This window comes from Dendropsophus ebraccatus, chromosome 6 (assembly GCF_027789765.1).
Source record: "Dendropsophus ebraccatus isolate aDenEbr1 chromosome 6, aDenEbr1.pat, whole genome shotgun sequence".
In the NCBI taxonomy this organism is placed as follows: Eukaryota; Metazoa; Chordata; class Amphibia; order Anura; family Hylidae; genus Dendropsophus; species Dendropsophus ebraccatus.
In genome coordinates, this window is record NC_091459.1 from 92368865 (window position 1) to 92391424 (window position 22560).

A 22560-nucleotide genomic window follows, 5' to 3' on the forward strand; every position below is an offset into this window, starting at 1 on the left:
TCACACTCATCGTTTTGAAAGTTAACCAGGGAGTTATTAAATCCATAAGGGGGAAAACAGTACAGATACTAAAGTATATGTATATGTGGTACACATCTGATTGTAACAACTGTGTTTTAGGGCACAACCTATTTAAGGCACATTGGGTGGTTTCTATGCACAAAATTGTAAAACACAACAATCACTGAGCTAAATGAGATCAGATAAACAAATCCAAGGAAGTACTCAATCAAAAGTCTCCATTGATACATTGCCCACTAAAAAACTAACCCACAGACCCTGTTTTTGCATACTCTAATTTTTCAAGGGGCAATGTATCAATGGAGACTCTTGATTGAGCAAATTTTTTTTCCTGATCTCCATGAACTCAGTGATTGTTGTGTTTTGCTGGTCTACTGTTCATTGCCCCCAATATCCAGAATCCTTGGTGACTGTGGATCGATGCCTGGCTTTGGTAATCCCTTGTCATGTTGCAATACTCGCAACTGAGTTAGACTTTGACGCTAAAGGGGCCACCCTGGTATTTCCCTATTTGTGTCCTAATACAACTGAGTGGGAGCTATGTATCAGGGTATTAGGTGGCCCCTTGGCAACGTGTTACCTTCCTAAGAGGGATATCTGTCTGTTCTCATGTTTTGAGACTCTTTGAGTCTCCACAGTCCCTGTTTTTACATATACACAAAACTGCATAATATTTCTAGAACTTTATTACGTCGGTTTAATGTACTATACATTTAGACACGCTCTTTTTTTTTTTTATTGTTGGCCATTTTCATAGTGGATTCATGTCCATATTGATTTTAATGTACTCCTATATACTGCTGTATGTGATGATGATTATTATTATTATTATTATTATTATTATTATTTTTTCTAATAAGGATTGTCTAACTGCACTTGCAGGTATTAAATAATGTCTTTCTAAAAATAAATGTAATTCGGGTGCCACACACCGCCCAGGGACACAAGTTGAAGATAATGGATACTGCATATGTATGAACCACATTTGCATACAATTAGTGTAATAGAAATAATGAAGATCCAATTTGCATTATGATTTGATGTAGACACACATACCCCCCAGCCAAACACTTGTTTCTAAGCATGTCGGGCACTAACACTATTATACCTTTATATAAAATCAAATATGCCCCTTATGATTAAAAAGGAAAATGGCATTCCCTAAATATGTTAACCAAGTGGGAAAATACTGTTTATATCAGCAAATATATAATGAGTCGACACTATAATGTGTAAGTAGACAATAAACAAGCACTCACAGGGAAAATCTTAAAGCAACAATTCAAGATGCAACTTTTAAATAAAAAGTACTATTCACAGTATTCGACATTAATCAATACTCGAAGAAATACCGCATGGTGCTCAAATAAGATTGATTGTCTGCTCCCTGCATGTTTGTTTATTAATAGAGATGAGCGAACGATCGGCATTTGATTAGCGGGGTCTGCTGAACTTGGATAAAGCTCTAAGGTTGTCTGGAAAACATGGATACAGCCAATGACTACATCCATGTTTTCCACATAGCCTTAGGTCTTTATCCATCTTAAGCAGCCACCGCTAATCAAATGCCAAAAGATCGGGTTTGGATGGACTCGAGCATGCTCCAGGTTCGCTCATCTCTATTTATTAACCAAATAAGAAAATTGCAAAAACCAAATATATATGGAAAATATATATAATTCTTTATTAAATCAATAATTTAATACATAGTACAAACATGGGATAAAAATGCACAGTGGTATAAAACTGGAAGAGGGGGCAGATGTATATATGGAAAAAGTATAACTGGACAATTAGATCCAAATAAAAGAGACAGTGGACAACCAGTGTATGACACAAGACTGTAGTTTGTAATTAGTAACCTCCTATAAGTGCTTGGCCAGCAGGTAGGGCAATTATAATAGTATATATGGTGTGGAAAAAATCAAAGAACTACCACTCCAATGCCCTGCAAAGATGAAAACCAGAGGCAAAAAAGTAAAAAGGAGGAACAAAACAGCCAAACACAAAAGCAGACTTCTAGGGTGAACACCAATTACCACTCTGACATCTTACCCCTCTCCAGCACAAACAGCCCGACTCAAGTTTCACTCACTTCATCAGGAGATTCTCCCTGCATGTTTGGTGGCTTTAATTAGCCAATAAACATATGGGGAAGTGGCTGGGAGGCCCTGTTTTTTAATGGGTGTAGGATGATTTTTTTTTTTTTTCTATTTTGGTTTCTCAACAAGCAAATATACCCCCTTGCCTCCGCAGCCTGTTTTGGCCTTAATGACCAGGCTCATTTTTCAAAATCTGACCTGTCTCACTTTATGCGCTTATAGCTCAGTGATGCTTTAACGTATGCTAGCGATTCTGAGATTGTTTTTTCGTCACATATGGCACTTTATATTAGTGGCAAAATTTGGTCATTACTTTGTGTTATTTTTGTGAAAAACATCAAAATATCATGAAAAATTTGAAAATTTTGCATTTTATGAACTTCTGAAATTCTCTGCTTCTAAAAAAGGAAGTCATAGCACATAAATTAGTTACTAAATCACATTACCAATATGTCCTCTTTATTCTGGCATAATTTGGGAAACATATTTTACTTTTTTAGGCTGATATGGGGCTTAGAAATTTATTAGCAAATTATCACATTTTGTGAAAGTTTCCAAAACTGATTTTTTTTAGGGACCAGTTCTTTTTTTAAGTTGATTTAGGAGGCTTGTATACTGGAAACCCCCATAAGTGACCCCATTTTGGAAACTAGACACCTTAAAGAATTAATCTAGGGGTATAATGAGCATTTTAACCCTACAGGGGCTGGAGGAAAGTATTCACAATTAGGCCTTAAAAAAAAAAATCGAAAATTTAAATTTTCCAATAATATATATGTTTAGATTAAAGTTTCTCCTTTCCAAAAGGAACATGAGAGAATCTGCACCCCAAAATTTGTAACACAGGTTCTCTTGAGTACAACGGTACCCCATATGTGGGCGTAAACCACTGTATGGGCACACAGCCGGGCTCAGAATGGAAGGAGCGCCAATTAGCTTTTTTAATGCAGATTTTTCTGAAAAAGTTTGAGCGCCAGGTGCGTTTGCAGTGCCCCTGTAGTGTCAGCAGAATAGAATCCCCCCAAAAGTCCCTCCATTTTCGAAAGTACACCCCTCAAATAATTCATCTTGGGGTAGGATGAGCATTTTGACCCCACATGCATTAGAGGAAAGTATTCAAAATTAGACAGTAAAAATGAAAAACACGAATTTTTCCAATAATATGTTCGTTTAGTTTGAAATTTCTCAATTTCACAAGGTAAAAGAGAAAAAAAGTACCCCAAAAATTGTAACGCAGGTTCTCCTGAATACAACGGTACCCCATATGTGGGCATAAACCACTGTATGGGCACACAGCCGGGCTCAGAAGGGAAGGAGCGCCAATTAGCATTTTCAGTGCAGATTTTGCTGAAGAAGTTTCTGAGCGCCAGGTGCGTTTGCAGCGCCCCTGTAGTGTCCGTAGAAAAGAACCCCCCCAAAAGTCACCCCATTTTGGAAAGTACACCCCTCAAAGAATTCATCTTGGGGTGTGGTGACCATTTTGACCCCACAGGTATTAGAGCAAAGTATTTAAAATTAGACAGTAAAAATGAAAAACTCGAATTTTTCCAATAATATGTTCGTTTAGTTTAAAATTTCTCAATTTCACAAGGAACATGAGAGAATCCGCACCCTAAAATTTGTAACGCAGGTTCTCCTAAGTACAACAGTACCCGATATGGGGGCATAAACCACTGTATGGGCACACAGGAGGGCTCAGAAGGAAGGGAGCGCCAATTAGCATTTTCAGTTCAGATTTTGCTGAAGAAGTTTCTGAGAGCCAGGTGCGTTTGCAGAGCCCCTGTAGTGTCCGCAGAAGAGAACCCCCCTAAAAGTCACCCCATTTTGGAAAGTGCACCCCTCAATGAATTCATCTTGGGGTGTGGTGACCATTTTGACCCCACAGGTATTAGAGGAAAGTATTCAAAATAAGACAGTAAAATTGAAAAACTTGAATTTTTCCAATAATATGTTTGTTTAGTTTGAAATTTCTCAATTTCACGAGGAACAGAAGAGAAGCTGCATGCCCAAATCTGTAACGCAGGTTCCCCTGAGTAGAACGGTACCCCATCTGTGGGCATAAACCACTGTATGGGCACCCAGCCGGGCTCAGAAGGGAAAGAGCGCCAATTAGCATTTTCAGTGCAGATTTTTCCGAAGAAGTTTCTGAGCGCCAGGTGCGTTTGCAGTGCCCCTGTAGTGTCAGCAGAAGAGAACCCCCCCAAAAGTCACCCCATTTAGGAAAGTACACCCCTCAAAGAATTCATCTTGGGGTGCAGTGAGCGGTTTGACCCCACAGGTATTAGAGGAAAGTATTCAAAATAAGACAGTAAAAATGAAAAACTCGAATTTTTCCAATATATGTTCGTTTAGTTAAAAATTTCTCAATTTCACGAGGAATGGGAGAAAAAATGTACCCCAAAATCTGTAACGCAGGTTCTCCTGAGTAGAACAGTACCCCATATGTGGGCATAAACCACTGTATGGGCACACAGCAGGGCTCAGAAGGAAGGGAGCGCCAATTTGCTGGAGCAAAACCGCAGCTAGTAATGGTTATTAGAATAGCGCAGTTACTAAAATACAATAAAAAAAATGAGATTACAGGTAATGTGGGGTGGTTAAGGATAATCTGGGGTGGTTATGGGCAACCTGCGGTGGTTACGAGCAACGTGGGGTGGTAACGGGCAACGTGGGGTGGTAACGGGCGACGTGGGGTGGTAACGGGCAACGTGGGGTGGTTACGGATAAACTGAAGTGCTTATAGGTAATCTGGGATGGTAACCTGTAACGTGCGGTGGTCGGGGGCAACGTGCGGTGGTCGGAGGCAACGTGCGGTGGTCGGGGGCAACGTGCGGTGGTCGGGGGCAACGTGCGGTGGTCGGGGGCAACGTGCGGTGGTCGGGGGCAACGTGCAGTGGGTGGTCAGAGGCAACGTGCGGTGGTTATAGGCAATCTGGGGGGAATTACATGTGATTAGGGGCAACCTGGGGGGGTTACAGACAATCTGCGGTGGTTACGGGCAACATGGGGTGGTTACAGACAATCTGGGTGGTTACGGATAAATTGAAGTGCTTATAGGTAATCAGGGGTGGGTACATGTAATTTTGGGTGGTTACGGCAATCTGGTGTGGTTACGGGCAATCTGGAGGGGGTCACTGGCAACGTGTGTGAGTTAGAGGCAACGTGCAGTGGTTACGTGCAATATGGGGGGGTTACGGGCAATCGGGGCTGATTATGGACCATCTGGAGGGGCTCACTGGCAATTTGGGGTGGTTACAGGCAACGTGCGGTGGTTATGGGCAACGTGCGGTGGTTATGGGCAACGTGCGGTGGTTATGGGCAACGTGCGGTGGTTATGGGCAATGTGTGGTGGTTATAGGCAACGTGCGGTGGTTATGGGCAACGTGCGGTGGTTAGTGGCAACGTGCGGTGGTTAGTGGCAACGTGCGGTGGTTATGGGCAACGTGCGGTGGTTATGGGCAACATGTGGTGGTTAGTGGCAACGTGCGGTGGTTAGTGGCAACGTGCGGTGGTTATGGGCAATGTGCGGTGATTACGTGTTATCTGGGGCGGATACGGGCAATCTGGGGCGGATATGGGCAACCTGCGGTGGTTACAGGTAATTTGTGGGGGCTAGGGGTAATCTGGGAGTAAACTGCAATTATTACTATAATAAAAAGTGTGTGTTTTATTTTTTTTGTATGTTTTTCACTTTTTGTACTTTATACATTAATTTTCACTGTATTACTATGATTACTGTGATATTTTCTATCACAGTAATCATAGTTCAGTGACAGAGACCAAATTGGTCTCTGTCACTTTAAATTTTCTGAGATAACTGATTCTGGAGCGCATGCGCACTTCAGAATCAGCCTGGACGTCGAGGAGGACGGAGCTCCGTAGATCAGGTAACGTATGTGGGGAAGGGGGGGTGACTGGGGGACGGGGGTGACTGGGGGGGTGGGGGGCGACTTGGGGGGGGGCACGGTGACACTTTTTATCCCCTGTCACCAATGATTTATGGTAACAGGGGATAAAAAGTGCTGATCAGCACTGGTAACAGGCGATCGGCGGTATATAGTATATACCGCCGATCGCCAGCTCCGGGACCACACGGGGGGGTCCCCGATCACTGCCCCATGCTCTCCGCTACTTCCGGTGGCGGAGAGCATGGGGCTTTGATCACTAATTAATTTCCATCCCTGCGAACAAACATCGTTTGTTCGCAGGGATGGGGGCGGCCATCTTGGATCTGATGGCCGCCCGGGTAGGGTGATCGGGGGGCTGATCTGGGGTCTGAGGGGACATTTTTCATCTCCCCCCACCGTGGATTCACGGTGGGGGGAGATGAAAGCTATCAGCGGCGCCGGTAATGCCCGATACCGACGGATCGCCGCTAAAACGGTAGTAGCGGCGATCCGCCGGTATCGGGGGACGAGGGGAGGGGGCCAGGGGACACAGATTGAGTGGCGGTGGGGGGAGGCAGCGTTCTGCAGCCTCCCCCCGCCGCCCGATCGGCGTGGGACACTGAATCTCCCCATAGACGCTGCGGTCGCATTGACCGCGGCGTTTATGGGGTTAACTGCCCGGGGGGAGCGCGGCTCCCCTCCGGGCAGTGGCAGCAGGAGGAGGCTGTGTGACACAGCCTCCTCCTGCTGCCCGATCTCACCTAGGGACAGAGGGGGGAGGCAGGGAAAGCATGACGTCCAGGGACGTCATGATGCATTCTGCCACTGCTTTTCATGACGTCCCTGGACGTCATATTGGGGGAAAGGGATACAGGAAAGAGTGTTTCCCAACTTTTTTCCATTTTAAATTGGATTTTATCTTGCGGTGGGTGCACAATATTGTCAGGACCTGGGAGTCTTTAATGCATCCATGCATGCTCCCCCTGCTGTGCTCCCTCTTAAGTTTGTGAACTCTTTGTAATACTTGCTTCATGTGAGGTCTGTGTATTCACAAGTCTAGTATTTGCCCAGGAAGCTCTGCTTTCTCTCTGTTCTTGTACACAGCCCATGTGATTCCCCCTAACAAACTGCCTTGTGTGTGCATTCCTCCCTATGTACAGCTTATGTGAACTATGCACCATGAATACTCTGCAGCTGACATCCATCGGTGTAATTTGAGGTTTCTCAATTCAATTCAAAAATTAAAAATGGCCCCCACTTACAATGTGCAACTTCTTTCCTCCTTATGCCTCCCTTCCTTTTCCCTAGCATACTAAAATGATGTTACCAAGAGGAGGGCCATCTCATTTACACCAGTGCTTTTGTAGGACTTATTATTATTACTTATTATTAGAAAATTGGAAGTACCCGACAGAAAATGTGTATAAATAAGCGTGTATAAATGTGTATAAATAAACGTTTGTACTAAATTGCTTTTTTTTGTTTTTTTTGTAGTTTTTTTGTTGCTTTTACACACACATATCAGTAGATTTTTTAAGAGGCTTTAAAAATCTGCAACTAAAACTAAAATCAGCAAAAAGTCAGTATGTAAAAATAATGCTAAAGTGCCAGTAAAATTCTATAACAATCAACCAGTCTGAGTATAATTACAGCTTGTGTTTGGCAAAATAAATGTAAAAATATGAAATTCAGAAATACGGGAACACTAGCCCTATAGCATTTACTGCTAAACATGTTTACAAGGGCAAAGATGTACATAAAATCCGGAATTTCCTGCGCACAGCCAGCGGATGCTGTTAAAATGAACTGATAGCATTTAACTTCTGCTTTAATTATTTAATTATCATTTCACAACAGATAAATTTAGCTTATTACAAGGAAATGCTAACTAGATCTTTACATTTCTTCTGAATTTTGTGAGTGCTTGTTTTTTACATATGGCTTATGAGGCTGTAAAACTAGTGGTAAACTACAACAATGTTAGGCTGGGTTCACACACAGTATATTTCTGTCAGTATTTGGCAACCTCAACCAGGAGTGAATTGAAAACACAGAAAGGTTCTGTTCACACAATGGTGAAATTGAGTGGATGGCCGCCATATAACAGTAAATAACTGTCATTATTTCAATACAACAGCCGTTGTTTTAAAATAACAGCAAATATTTGCCATTAAATGGCAACCATCCACTCAATTTCAACATTGTGTGGAGCTGTTTTGTGAGGCATCACAAAAAATGCATTTCACGGCACATTTGCCACATCCAACCTCACCTTGTTCTTGATTATGCCACAATTTAGTAAAATTGATCTTCTCTCCTCTATAATTATGTTAGGCTAGATTCACATTGTTATATAATGTTGGAAGGTATTGTTTTCTTCTTTAGGCAAAATCAGGGCCGGACTGGGACTAAAAAGCAGCCCTGGCAGTCTAACCCTACCAGCCCACATACAATACCCCTGGTGTTTGTTTGCAGTGCCCTCACAAGGTACAATTAACCTAGCAGCCAGGCCGCACAAATGATCATTATATTGCTATTGGCCACAGTGTCATGTGCAGGCGATAGCAATATATTTTACTGCCCGCACAAAAGATAAGATCAGCCGATGATTCTGTGTTAAGGCCCTTTTACACGGGTTGATTATCAGCCGAAGGAGCATTTCTAGCATTGCTCCTTGCCAATAATCAGCTCTTACTGGTCTTAAGACAGAGCGCAATGCAAGCTGTGGCAAACTCTCATTTACTAGGTCACAACCTTTGCCACTCATTTCATATGGTGACCTCCATCATCACAAGAAGGGGAGAAAAAGGACCACAGACACTAATGACAGGAATAAGCATCCACTACCACTACACAAAGAATGATAAAACGGATAATACATAGGTGCACTGCAAAGTATCATCACACTGCCGACTAAAGTACAAAATACAGAACTCATCAGACGCAGTCTCAGGCAGAATGTGCCATTATAGAGAATCTCCCACCTTTCTCAACCACCTCATTCAGTGACGCCTACCTTTGGGGTTATCCAGGATTCACACTATGTGTGTAGCCCCCACATAGTGTAGCTCCCACATAGTATAGGCCCCTTTTGTAGCCCCCACATAGTATAGCCTCCTTTTTGTAGCCCCCAGAGTAGAGACCGCCCAGGTAGCCCCCACATCGTATAGGTCCCCTGTGTAGCCCCCACATAGTATAGGCCCCCTGTGTAGCCCCCCATAGTATAAACCTTATGTGTAGCCCCCATAGTATAGGTCCCTTTGTAGCCCCCCATAGTATTGGCCCCTTTGTAGCCCCCCATAGTATAGGCCCGCTGTGTTGCCCCCACAGTAAAGACTCCCTGTGTAGCCCCCCCACAGTATAGACCCCTTGTGTAGCCCCCAAAGTATAGACCCCTGTGTAGCCCCCATAGTATAGACCCCCGTGTAGCCCCCCCCACAGTATAGATCCCGTGTAGCCCCCCACAGTATAGACCCCCTGTGTAGCCCCCACACACAGCATAGACCCTCTATGTAGCCCCCCCAGTATGGACCCCCTGTGCAACCCGCCCCGACAGTACAGCCCCCCCTTATAGTTTAGACCCCCTGTGTAGCCCCCCACATAGTATAGACCCCCTGGGTAGCCCTCCAGTGTATCCCCCCTGTGCAGCCCCCCTCCACAGTATAGACCCCCTGTGTAGCCCCTCCCACAGTATAGACCCCCTGTGCAGCCCGCCCCAACAGTACAGACCCCCTGAGTAACCTCCCTCACAGTAAAGACCCCCTGTGTAGCCCCCCTCCCATAGTATAGACCCCTGTGCAGCCCCCTATAGTATAGACCCCCTGTGCAGCCCGCCCCAACAGTACAGACCCCCTGAGTAACCTCCCTCACAGTAAAGACCCCCTGTGTAGCCCCCCTCCCATAGTATAGACCCCTGTGCAGCCCCCTATAGTATAGAAACCCGGTGCAGCCCTCCTCATAGTTTAGACCCCCTGTGCAGCCCCCCTCATAGTATAGACCCCCTGTGTAGCACCCCCACACAGTATAGACCCTCTGTGTAGCCCCCCCAGTATAGACCCTGTGTAGACCCCTCATAGTATAGACCCCCTGTGCAGCCCCCTCATAGTATAGACCCCCTGTGCAGCCCCCTCCCACAGTATAAACCCCCTTTGTAGCCCCCCGCAGTATAGACCCCCTGTGTAGCCCCCCACAGTATAGACCCCCTGTGTAGCCCCCCATAGTATAGGCCCCCTGTGCAGCCCCTATAGTATAGACCCCCTGTGCAGCCCCCCTAATAGTATAGACCCTCTGTGCAGCCCCCCTCACAGTATAGATCCCCTTGCAGCCCCTCATAGTATAGACCCCCTGTGGAGCCCCCTCCCATAGTATAGACCCCCTGTGGAGCCCCCTCCCATAGTATAGACCCCCTGTGAAGCCCCCCTCATATGATAGACCACCTGTGCAGCCCCCTCATAGTATAGACCCCATGTGTAGCCCCCTCCCCAGTATAGACCCCCTGTGTAGCCCCCACATTGCAGCATTTAATTGAAAAATAAACAAAATACAATCACCTCACCTGGATCCTTGATCTCCCTCTGGTCTGGCAGCTTCTATTGTAAGTTCAGTGAGCTTCTGGGACGCCAGCCCCGGCCAGAAGCTCACTGATGCAGCACAGTGGATGCAGACTTCTCTGTTCTACTGCTCGGCAGCTGACATGTGAAGTGATGAAGTGAACTTACAAGAGGTCTGGCGGCCGCAGGGGGACCAGGCTGGGGGGCATATGTCGTGCCCCCCCCCCCCCCCCCCACAGATTAGCAATTGGGCAGCCCAGCGGGCATTTACTCTGTCTGCCAGATTACCAATCCGGGCCTGGGCAAAATTATCATCCTGATCCATCCTGTTTTCAAGGTACTTTTTCTCTAACCTCTAAAACAGTACCTTCTAATAGAACCTTTTGATGTGGTGTCAATAAGGCCTCCCCCCTCATGATTTTTTTTACCTGTGAAAAGTTACAACCCCAGCAATAATATTGCACATATAAAAATATAATACACCATGGCTACATTGTCTTGTGTAAGCACCACTGTATAGAAAGGTACAATATTGATGTTTATGTCTACTGGCATTTATGTCTTAATGGTAAGTGTAATTGCTGGCAGGATCATTTGGCATTGTCTTTATATAAATACATGATAGGACATCTACTCATTATTGTTTCCTAACTGTTGTTTACAGATTATTTCACAAAGGTCAGGATGTTAGAGTGAACGTCACATATTATCTGCATTGCCTTGAATAAGTATAACCTTCTGTGCACTGCAGAGAGGAGAATTTGCATACATTAATTCTTTAACTACATTATATGAGTAGATGGTTTTTCTGTTCTTGTGATTTAGTTAAAGGGAAAACATAGACACATAAGACATGCACACTAAGAGGGGGATTTATGAAGACGGTCTTATATTAGGCCCCGCCCCCTTCCCCCGGCAAGATTCACTAAGAGGTGCACGCCTCTTAGTTAATCCAGCTGGTCAGGCGCCCGAACCTGCTCCCGGCGTACTCAATCTACACCTGCTTCCAGCAAGTAGAGATTTGGATCATGATTTACGCCTGCGAGCAGGTGTAAATCATGATAAATGAGGCGCAGGATGATGCTGCACCTCCTCCCCGCCTTGTCACGCCCCCTCTGAAGCTCCCCCAGCCCGCCCATTGGGCGAGCTGGGCATACGGCAGGCATACGCCAGGGAGAAGGGGCCGAATCTGCACTTTCTCCCTGGCATACGCCTCGGGCGGACGTTTCATAAATGTCCCCCTAAGGCCTTATTTACACCTCCCGTAATCTATGGATCCATATTTCTGTATTCTAGTTAGTGCACATTGTTGTCTATTGGGCTATCCCCATGATCAGAAGATTTCAAGGATACAAACCAATGCTGAAACAAAGGACATGTCCTTAAGTGGACCTAGATTTTTTTACGGATTATAACCTGTTTGTCACCTGTATTTCCGTAAAAAAAATATGGAAGAGTTATAATTGACATGCTGAAGGAAAAAGAAAAAAGATTGTAAAAAATACTGAACGTGTGCATAAGGCCTAAGTGCAATCAAGCTTTAGGTGTTTATTTACTTCAAAGGGTATTCCAACGTATGCCCTATTCACAGGATGGGTGTGAATTTGAGATTTGGTGGAAGTCTAAAAACCTTTCAATGGAGTGGCAAGTCGGCACATGCACTGTCCCTCAATTCATTGCCTATGGAGCTGCCAGAGCTTTCTTTAGCAGATCCATGGACAATAAAAGGAGAGGCAGTACACGTACTTACTTCTCACTCCATTCAAAGCAAAGGAATCAGAGCCCTATTCTAGAGATGGCAGGGTTCTAGTGGTTGGTCGCCCTATAATACTCACTTATCTCCTGTTTTGTGGATGGAGAATAAGTCAATTTAAGTCGAAAACACCCCTCAAAGATCCAAGGGTATATAACTGAATAGTGCATTAAAGATTCCAAGATGCCCATATAAATTGAAGGTATAGTGAGTAGTTCTGCAGTGCACACTTAAAATACCTGTATTCCCAAAATAAATGACCTTATGCCACTGAAATTCCAAATTAGAAAAAAGGGAATATGTTAGAGTTGTAACTATCCAGTTCTAGAAAGCATTAGCCATTTCAGAATTAAATGAAAAGATGTCAAAATGATTGATGCCAGTGTCACAAAAAAATTTAAATCACCATTTTTTTTTTTTTTTTTACATTGCAAAAAATAATCCCCTGTTATTCTTGTATTTCTCCTGTGGACTGGATGGGAAGTTCCCAAGGGTTAATTATTATTCAGAATTATATAATGTATTTAATTCATTAAACTTAAAGGCATTTCTGTATCTGAACAAGCAATGACATAATTGTCAGGATGTCATCGTATATGTGGGTGAACTAATGGCTACTCGGCCACATGTAGGGAATATGGGGAATACAAGAGTTTATTATACATGTGCTGTGACATCACTCTGTTCCTGAGCCTTTAATTGTGATGTCACTTTACTATTAGAGATGAGCGAACCTCAAGTACGATTGGGTTCTTCCAAACCCGAATGTTCTGCATTTCACTATTGGTCCCACAAAGTTGTCAGTAATTGTGGATCCGTAATCACGGTTCAGATTAGAGCACATTTATTTATATTGGGCTATTCACACAGGCCATGTGGGAAAATGTAATCTGTAATCCGTTCCATAAAAAAAAAAGACATGTCTTAGTGCGGATTTTGATTGCGGTATGGATTACCAATAGAAGTCTATGGGAGCCGCATTTTTTACGGATGTCACATCTGTAACGTCTGTAAAAAAAAAACACAGATCAAATCTATGCAAACTAGTATCATTTCCATTTTATAGAAACGGATACGAAAATGGATATGGAGGATGCAATTACGGGTGAAAATACGGATTATTTTCTACGTATCACGAGAAAAAATAGCGGGAAGTTTTGTGACCCAGAAAAATAAAAAATCAGTGAACATGTGAATTATACCTACAGTATGGCTGCCTGGAAAACATGGATACAGCCATAGTCCTTAGGAGTCCAGGACTCACTGTTTCTCATCACTGTAAAGTGACAGAGCTGTCACTTTACTGTGTTTTTTCTTACCACTAAACACCAATCATTTCCAGCGTTTATATGATCTGTTATCAAGGCTAAAATGCGTATTTTTTGTCGTAAATGGGCCCAATGCGAATAAATTTATTCTCAAATGGCCGTTTTGCGAATAATCTATTTGCACTGGGCCCTTTTCCGACCGATACGCCAGAGGGGCAGGGAGGGGGTGTGGAGTGGGCAGGGAGGGGGGCGTGGACTCAAGGTCCGCTTAATTCATCATGCTTTTGCCGAAAAAATAAGCAGAAAACCTACTCCAGCTCTGAGCTGGAGTAGCAGATAGATGTATTCCTCAGCAGCAGCTAAGTGGTAGGACTTGTCAATAAGGATTATTTAGAAAGTTTTGAATTCAGTAAACAAATGAACAATAAAACAATAACATGAACAACTTTAAAAAAATGCAGTGCAGTGACAATAGCCTTTAGATTTATATTTGTTTAAGGACAATTGAATTCTTATCACTAATGTTAAAAATTTTTATTTGAAGTAGCAGAGGAATTGTTATATCTCATGCTTCTTAAGGGTTAGCCTACAGCTGGCCTTATAAAATTATGAAATTTAGTTGAGAATTTCACAGCTTGAGGCTGGGTTCACACACAGTATATTTCAGACAGTATTTGGTCCTCATGTCAGGTCCTCATTGCAACCAAAACCAGGAGTGGATTGAATACACAGAAAGGCATGATCACTAAGGGGGGGATTTATCAAAGGGTGTAAAATTTAGACTGGTGCAAACTGCCCACAGCAACCAATCACAGCTCAGCTTTAGGCAGTGCTGAAAGGAAAGAGGAGCTGTGATTGGTTGCTTTGGGCAGTTTGCACCAGTCTAAATTTTACACCCTTTGATAAATCTCCCCCATAATGTTAAAATTGAGTGGATGGCCATCATTTAAGGGCAAATATTTGCTGTTATTTTAAAACAACGGCTGTTGTATTGAAATAATGGCTGTTATTTACCATTATATGGCGGCCATCCACTCAATTTCACCATTATGTGAACTTAGTCTTTCTGTGTTTTTAATCCACGCCTGGTTTTGGTTGTAATGAGGACCTGACATGAGGACCAAATATTGCCTGAAATATACTGTGTGTGAACCCAGCCGAATATTACAAAGAAATAGATGTTTACTGTGATCTGCCTGAGGTTCATGAACCCTACACGAGCCCTACAAACATACTGACTAATACCACCGCATACTGACTAAAACCACCGCATACTGACTAATACACCCACATACTGACTAATATCACTGCATACTGACTAACACCACCGCATACTAATACCACCGCATACTGACTAATACCACCGCTGCTACTGAATAATACCCCCGCTTACTGACCAATACCACCACATTTTGACTAACACCACCCCGGCTACTGAATAATACCACCACATACTGACTATCACCACCGATGCTACTGAATAATACCACCACATACTGATTAACACCATCGCTGCTACTGAGTAACACCACCACATACTCACTAACACCACCAATGCTACTGACTAATACCAACACAAACAGACTAACTCAACCACATACTTACTTATACCCCCGTCGCTGCTGACTAACACCACCACCACATACTGACTAACACCACCACTACTACTGACTAATACCACCACATACTGACTAACACCACTGCCGCTACTAAATAAAAATCCTCTGTACACAGATCACTATAGAGGTAGAGCCAGCCCTACACAGGTTTTGTACACGATATACATTACAGTGCAGTTATATCCGGTGACTCATAGGGGACGTCTTCTATGATCACAGTTGTTCCCCTTTCATTTTCTTCTTTTCTTCTTCTGCCCAGGGCCATCATAAGACGTTCTTCGAGTCACGAATCCACAGAATCTTCCAGAGAAACATATAAGACTCCTCACTTTAGCTCCATCCTCATCTCTCTACAAACTGCACATCTGTGTAGCCTCCTTTTAGATGGCCCCTTGTTTAGTCTTCCCTATATATGGCCCCATGTGCATCTCCATAAGAACCCCCTTCTGTGTAGTCCCCCTATAGTTTATCGCCCCCCTCTCGGTAGCCCTCCCTTAAAGATGGCCCCCTCTTTGTAGTCCCCTTACAGATTCCCCCAATGTTGTCCCCTATGCCCCTCTTACAGATGGCCCCCCTGTGTTTTCCCCTCTGCCCCTCTTACAGATGCCCCCCATGTTGTCCCCTCTGCCCCTATTACAGATGCCCCCCATGTTGTCCTCTCTGCCCCTCTTAAAGATGCCCCTCCTGTGTTGTCCCCTCTTCCCCTCTTACAGATGCCCCCCATGCTGTCCCCTCTTACAGATGGCCCCCCTGTGTTGTCCCCCTTATAAATGGCCCCTATGTTGTCCATCCCCTTATAGATGGCCCCCTGTGTATTCCATCACCCTTACAGATGCCCCCCTTATGTTGTCCCCCTTATAGATTGCCCCCATATGTTGTCTCCCCCTTATGTTGTCTTCCCTTTATGGATTGCCCCCTTATGTTGTCTCCCCTCTTATAGACTGTCCCCTTATGTTGTCTCCCCCTTATAGATTGCCCTCATATGTTGTATGCCCCCTTATAGACTGCCCCCTTATGTTGTCTCCCCCCTATAGATTGCCCCTTATGTTGCCTCCCCCTTATAGATTGCCCCCCTTATGTTGCCTCCCCCTTATAGATTGCCCCTTATTTTTTCTCCACCTTATAGATTGCCCCCTTATGTTGTCTCTCCTTTATAAATTGCCCCCTTATGTTGTCTCCCCCTTATAGATTGCCCCCTTATGTTGTCTCCCCCTTTATAAATTGCCCCCTTATGTTGTCTCCCCCTTATAGATTGCCCCCCTTATGTTGTCTCCCCCCTTATTTTGTCTCCACCTTACAGACTGCCCCTTATGTTGTCTCCCCCCTTATAGATTGCCCCCTTATGTTGTCTCCCCCCTTAAAGACTGCCCCCTTATGTTGTCTCCCCCTTATAGTTGCCCCACTTTGTCCAGATTAAAAAAACAAACAAAAAAACACATAACTCACCTAACACCTTGCTCCCCCGCCACGGCTCCCGTCTTCTGCAGTGTTGTCCCCGGCCATTGTGCACTCCCTTGGCATGTCCCGGTAATAAACTAACAATTTTCTAACTTTTTAACTGTTCTTTCCACCCATTATGTAGAAAAAAAATATATAGTATAGTACTTCGTTAGCCAGAAAAATCCATATTGTGGTAAATAATTGTGATCAAAGTATTTTAGGAATGATACCTTATTGGCCAACAAAAAATTGTTAGGGATGTTACAAGACAAAAGAGACATCTGTGAATAAGTGTGTGTGTGTGTGTGGGGGGGGGGCAATAAAAAGGACTTAAATTACCAAGATTCTTGGTCAGTTTAGTCTTGGAGTGTGTCCATGTAGTGGGTCATAAATCCAGGTGCCAGGTTTAGTCCATGTGTTAATGAGTGGAATGTTTTTATCAATTTGAATTCCCACACTTTCCTCTCTCTGTCACTCTGAAAGTGACCTTTGAGGACCATAACCTTTAAATCTGTTATTCTATGGTCCAGTCCTGAAAAATGTTGGCCTACAGGGGTGTTGAGACTTCTTTTTATTGTATGTCTATGTAAGTTCATTCTAGTTTGTAATTTCTGTTTTGTTTCCCCAATGTAAATGCCTGTGGGGCATCGTGTACACTTTATCATATAGACCACATTGGAGGATGTACATGAAAAAGCATCAGTGATTGTATAGTCCCTTTGTGTATTGGGGATGCAGATTTTGTTTGTTTGTAGTGTGTGGAGACATGTTCTGCATCTTCCTTTGTTGCAGGGGAAGGTACCAGTCTCTGTTGTTGATGTCAAAGCGCTTTTTACGAGAAGGTTCCTTAAATTTGGGGGCTGTTTGAATTAAAGAAGAGGTAATTTTGGGTAAACCTCCTTCAGTCTGTTGTCCCTCTGGAATATTGGCTGTAGTTCAGCAGCAATTTTTTGTAGGACCTTCATGTGAGGGTTATAGGTGACCACTAAGGGTACCGGCTGTTTTCCGCCTTCTGCTTATATTCCAGGAGGCTTTGTCTTGGAATTCTTTTGGCTCTGCGGATCTGTTCATCTGTAGTTAATATCCATTATCTAATAACTCATACGTGTAGTAAATTACAGGTGACCATCATCAATATGGCTGCTTTACATAGAAATGGAGGAAAAAGAATTGAGCAAATTCTGATGATTCTGCTATTACAACTTGCTCTTGAAAGCACAATTTTTCCAAGGCTGCACAGGTCAGAGCCCGTGAGAGCGAGACTCATCCTTGAATAGCTTTACTAGAGCATACTGCTTCAAGCTAATGTGCCATTGCTGATTCTCAGATTAGCCGAGTCAATGGGAGGTTGTTGTGCTGTTTTGTTAGGGAGTACAATGCCTTGATATTTACAGTTTAACACTCGAGACATAAAATGATGAGAAATATTTACTACTGGCTGTCAATAGCAGCTATCTGGTGCCAACTGGGTTTATGTACTCTGCCAGTAGAGATGATAACACATCATTCTGATAATATTATACCAGTTATTTATATGAAATCTTTTTCTGTACTTTTTTTTTATTTCTAGGATTTACTCTTATAACTGAGAGTAAGGGGAATAAATTTACAGAGTGTACTATGTTATCTTTGATGGAGTGTTCTTTGTTCCATTGATAGGTTTCTTTCTTAGTCCTGTCGGCCCTGAAAGTATATTTTGTATGGGTTGCCTTTTTCCTTCTATAGTGTTTCTCACCTTGCCTTTATTTTAGTTTACTTAAAGGGGTACTCCAGAGAAACAAAATTGTTCTCAAATCAACTGGTGTCAAAAAGTTATACAGATTTGTAAAATCTGAGGTCTTCCAGTACTTATCAGCTGCTGAATGTCCTGCAGGAAGTGGTGTATTCTTTCCAGTCAGACACAGTGCTCTCCGTTGTCAAAGCTGTCACTGACATGAACTGTGCAAAGCAGGAGAGGTTTTCTATGGGGATTTGCTACTGCTTTGGACAGTTCCTGTCAAGGAAAGAGGTGGCAGCAGAGAGCACCATGTCAGACTGAAAAGAAAACCCCACTACCTGCAGGACATACAGCAGATGATAAGCACTAGAAGGCTTTTTTATTATAGAAGTCATTTATAAATCTATATAACTTCCTGCCACCAGTTTATTTAAAAAACATGTTCTTTATCCGGAGTACCCCTTTAACTTAACTAAAAGAAGGGTATGGCTTAACACATTTGTATATGACATATGAGCTGTGGGGTATTATAGTATGTTGTCACATGCGGTACATACTAGTATCACCTATGACAGATGGCTGCATTAAACCTGTCATACAGATCATGAATATTTTTCTTAAAATGTTCATTGATATGTCGCGCGATTACTAGCTTTTCACAGAAACAAACATGTAAAAACTATGTACGTCTATGGAGAGGAGGCATAGTTATTATTACCTACATGAGGTCTTCAGAGTATTCATGTAAAGATTTTGTCATGAGAAGCTGCATTTGGTTGCCTAAAAGGGTTTTCAGATAATGAAACCTCTTTTCAACCATGTGACTCCCTCTCTCTATTCCTTCTTGATAATAACTATGCTCAAAACATTCACAGTGGGAGGGCGAGAAAGTTGGCTGAATTCCCAGGTAGAATGTATGGCAAGAACAAAATGTCTATTGAAGGATGCACACTAAACAGAAAGTGGGGCAATGAAGACAACTTATTAAGCAATGAGAACACCAAGTTGAATTGGTCCAACTGGACCGATTCTTTAATATTTATGAGCATTGTACTGTTAATTTCTCGCGTTTATTCTCATAGTTCTGCTATCAAATTACATGGGAAGTGAATCCTAATAAATCTGAGTAAATCAACTATAGAATCAGTAATAATCATGTTAAGCTGATTTAATCTATTCTTCTTAATTGCAGCTCACAATAAAACTATTTGCAATGCCCCAATAATACAAGACACATGAAACATCTAATCCCTGCACACAAATGTGTTAAAATCTGAAATGAAATCTTATTTTTGATGAACACATAGTAAACCCTCACTTTCGTAGTGCCTGGATAACTGCTTTTCTAGTTGGCCAAAAGTATTAGGAGTAAAGTCTTTAGAGGCCATTCACAAGTTTCTTCCACATCATTGGACGTACGTTGGTTTGCTCTCAATCTTATTCTGTGAAATTTGCATTTCGTGGTATTCTCGGAGTATTCTGCTCTGTCCAAATTTGAAATCATTCATTATGCAAATACTGAAAACCCTTTCATTTTGTAAAAGGTTACAGATCTGGCACACTTGCGATAAGTGCATTAGCCAGGGAAGGATTTGGTTGGCAGAAAAGCTTTCAATATAGAGCCCAAACAAATTCATCAACATAACATTCTTCCTCTAATATCCAAATTACTGAACGCCAAAAAAACTGCTGTTGTCTAGAAGACAAGCCGATTCCCAGCTTTTGTTCCATTTGGTTTCTGCCAGAATATTATCTTTCGCTCCCCAGCCGCTCTTTATGACAGACGCTCGTTTATAAAGACAATTCAATTCTCATTTGAGAGGAATTTCTCTCTGTATCTCACATAACCGCCACTTCTACTTAGCAGACCATGGTGATAGCTTGTGTATGAGTCTAATGCAACAAGCTGTTGGGCTTCAGTTTTATGTGTCCTAGTTTTATCTTTACAACACATTTTGATGTTTTTTTTCTTTCTTTATTATTTCAGTTATATGTCCTTTTTTTCCCAGTATACAGTACAATAATGTCTTTTCGGTACAAAGGCAGTTGCTCTACCTGGTTCTTTCTATGCATAATTGTTCAATTCAATAGAGTCTATTGTGTGTGTTGCAATGATAACCAAGGTAATAGGAGAAAAAGGCATTTTTGTTTTATAGAGGATATTAGATCTCAGAATACACACAGGTTTGATTAGCCCTCTGAGGCAAGGTAACCAAGTATTCTAAATCTACAATACCAAAATAATTGGCAATAACAGGTCAACGGATGTATAAATACCATATTTATGGCTATTTATTTACTGTGACAAGGAATTTAAGTTAATGTACAGTACTTACATATTTAGTTTTTCTTATTTTTTAAAGAGAATCATTGAGCAGTATTGCTACAATAACTTTTTTATACTTACAGACTGTTACCACCAAGCTGAATTGGTGGCCCTCATTACAAAATCCACCACCCCGTTCCCTAGATATTCCCATTTTTCTGATGTTCCAGTACTCCAATTTTAAGGGGCATTAGCTTTGAAAAGAGAAATAGGAGCACTGGTGCATCAGACCTACTAGTCAGCATATACAGAAAATTTGCCCCTTTGCCCCTCGTCTCAAACCCCCTTCTAATAGTCTGTAAGATCACTCCTCACATATAGATAATTATATGTAGATCTCTGTAATGTCTGATTTATGTCTATGTATGTACCCCCAGAATTGTAAGTACTGCGAAATCTGTTGGCGCTATATATAAAAAATATCTTATATAAAAATAAAAAATAAAGAATATCTCCGGAATTCTGCTGATTCACTTTGAAGATCAAGTTTACATGCCAAACAAACAGGTTACATTACTCTTAAATTATTTCCTATTTTAACACAAACACAGGGGAGAATTTAGCAAAATGAACGACTCAGAAGCCAGTCTAAAGTAATCCTCTACCAGGCCACACTGAAATCTATCCCAGTTTGAGCTGGTGTACATTTTAGCTACAATTTATTTCTGTGTGCAGCCATAAATTGTGATAAACACAGCAAGAACAGAGGCCACACCCCCTCCAACTGTGGAGACCTTTTTTTCCACTACCACCCGCTTGGTATTAGCAGCATATTAGCAGCTTTCTCTACATACATAATTGTCTATTTTATAACACAATATAGTCATTAGGTACAGTAATAGATCGCACTGTCTGAGCCTTCTATAGGGGGCCTAATAGCAGAAAGAGAAGCCCACCTGGAGATGCTCCCAGATGATAGGGAGGGCAGGAGGGTACCAGAGACATGCATCCACTTTCAGGTGGCTCATGAAACCAGTAAGAGAAAGCAACTGTTCTCCCTGGATTCAGTTGCATTGATGTCTTTAAGACACTGATACCATTAAAATACCATTGTCTTGCTTTACCAAACACTATCTTTTAACCTTAACCTTACAACCATAAGCCTTATTTACATGTTCCATAATTATGTAAGCAATTGCTGATATGAAATTACGTACCTAAGTTAGAGCCCATTGATTTCTATTTTGCTATTCACTTGATAGCAGACACAATGTACGGACCAGAAAAAAAACACAGAATGTGTGAATGAGGCCTTGGAACTGACTCTTATTTAAAAAAAAAAAAAAAAAAAAAAACACAAGACATATCCTATATGTAGTAAGTATAAAATAACACACATTAAATAAACTTACCATTTCTGTCTATAGCAAATGGTACGTCATTTGTAACAATCTCGTAATTGCAGATCTGGCTATATTGGGGGGAACAATCTTCATCCATTGCTTCAACTTGTAGAATACTATCATATATTTTGCCCTCTGTAACTGTTGCTTGGTATGTGTTTTCCTTAAATACAGGAGCAAATTCATTCACATCATTAACCTGGATATGCACCACGGCCCTAGGGGAAACAAAATAAAAACCAGAAGAATGTCAAAGTTTATACAAATGATTGATAAAATACCACAAACATTTAGTACATAACACACCTAGAAGAAGAATTAAAGGGGTACTTCGGGCAAATTACATAATTTAACACTGCACTTACAAAGCAAAGTTATATGACATTGCCATTTAAACTCATTAGGACAGCTGTAATGTTACCCGTTTTTCAAAGAATCAAAGTCCCACAGGAAGCTCTGTAGTTCAGGAAGAAGGAAACACATCACGTCTCAATGCTGTTCCACAGGTGCCATATTGAGACGTGATGTATTTCC

The 22560-nt window shown here is 42.3% G+C and overlaps 1 protein-coding gene across 1 annotated transcript in view; it reads right to left on the bottom strand.

Moving 5' to 3' along the window:
• The window catches only part of CLSTN2 (calsyntenin 2), a 390590-nt gene that overhangs the window by 171503 nt on the left and 196527 nt on the right, over positions 1 to 22560 (bottom strand). The window contains exon 6 of the mRNA XM_069974229.1: positions 22036 to 22244. Within this exon, the coding sequence (XP_069830330.1) occupies positions 22036 to 22244 (209 nt within the window). The remainder of the gene's footprint in view (positions 1 to 22035; positions 22245 to 22560) is intronic.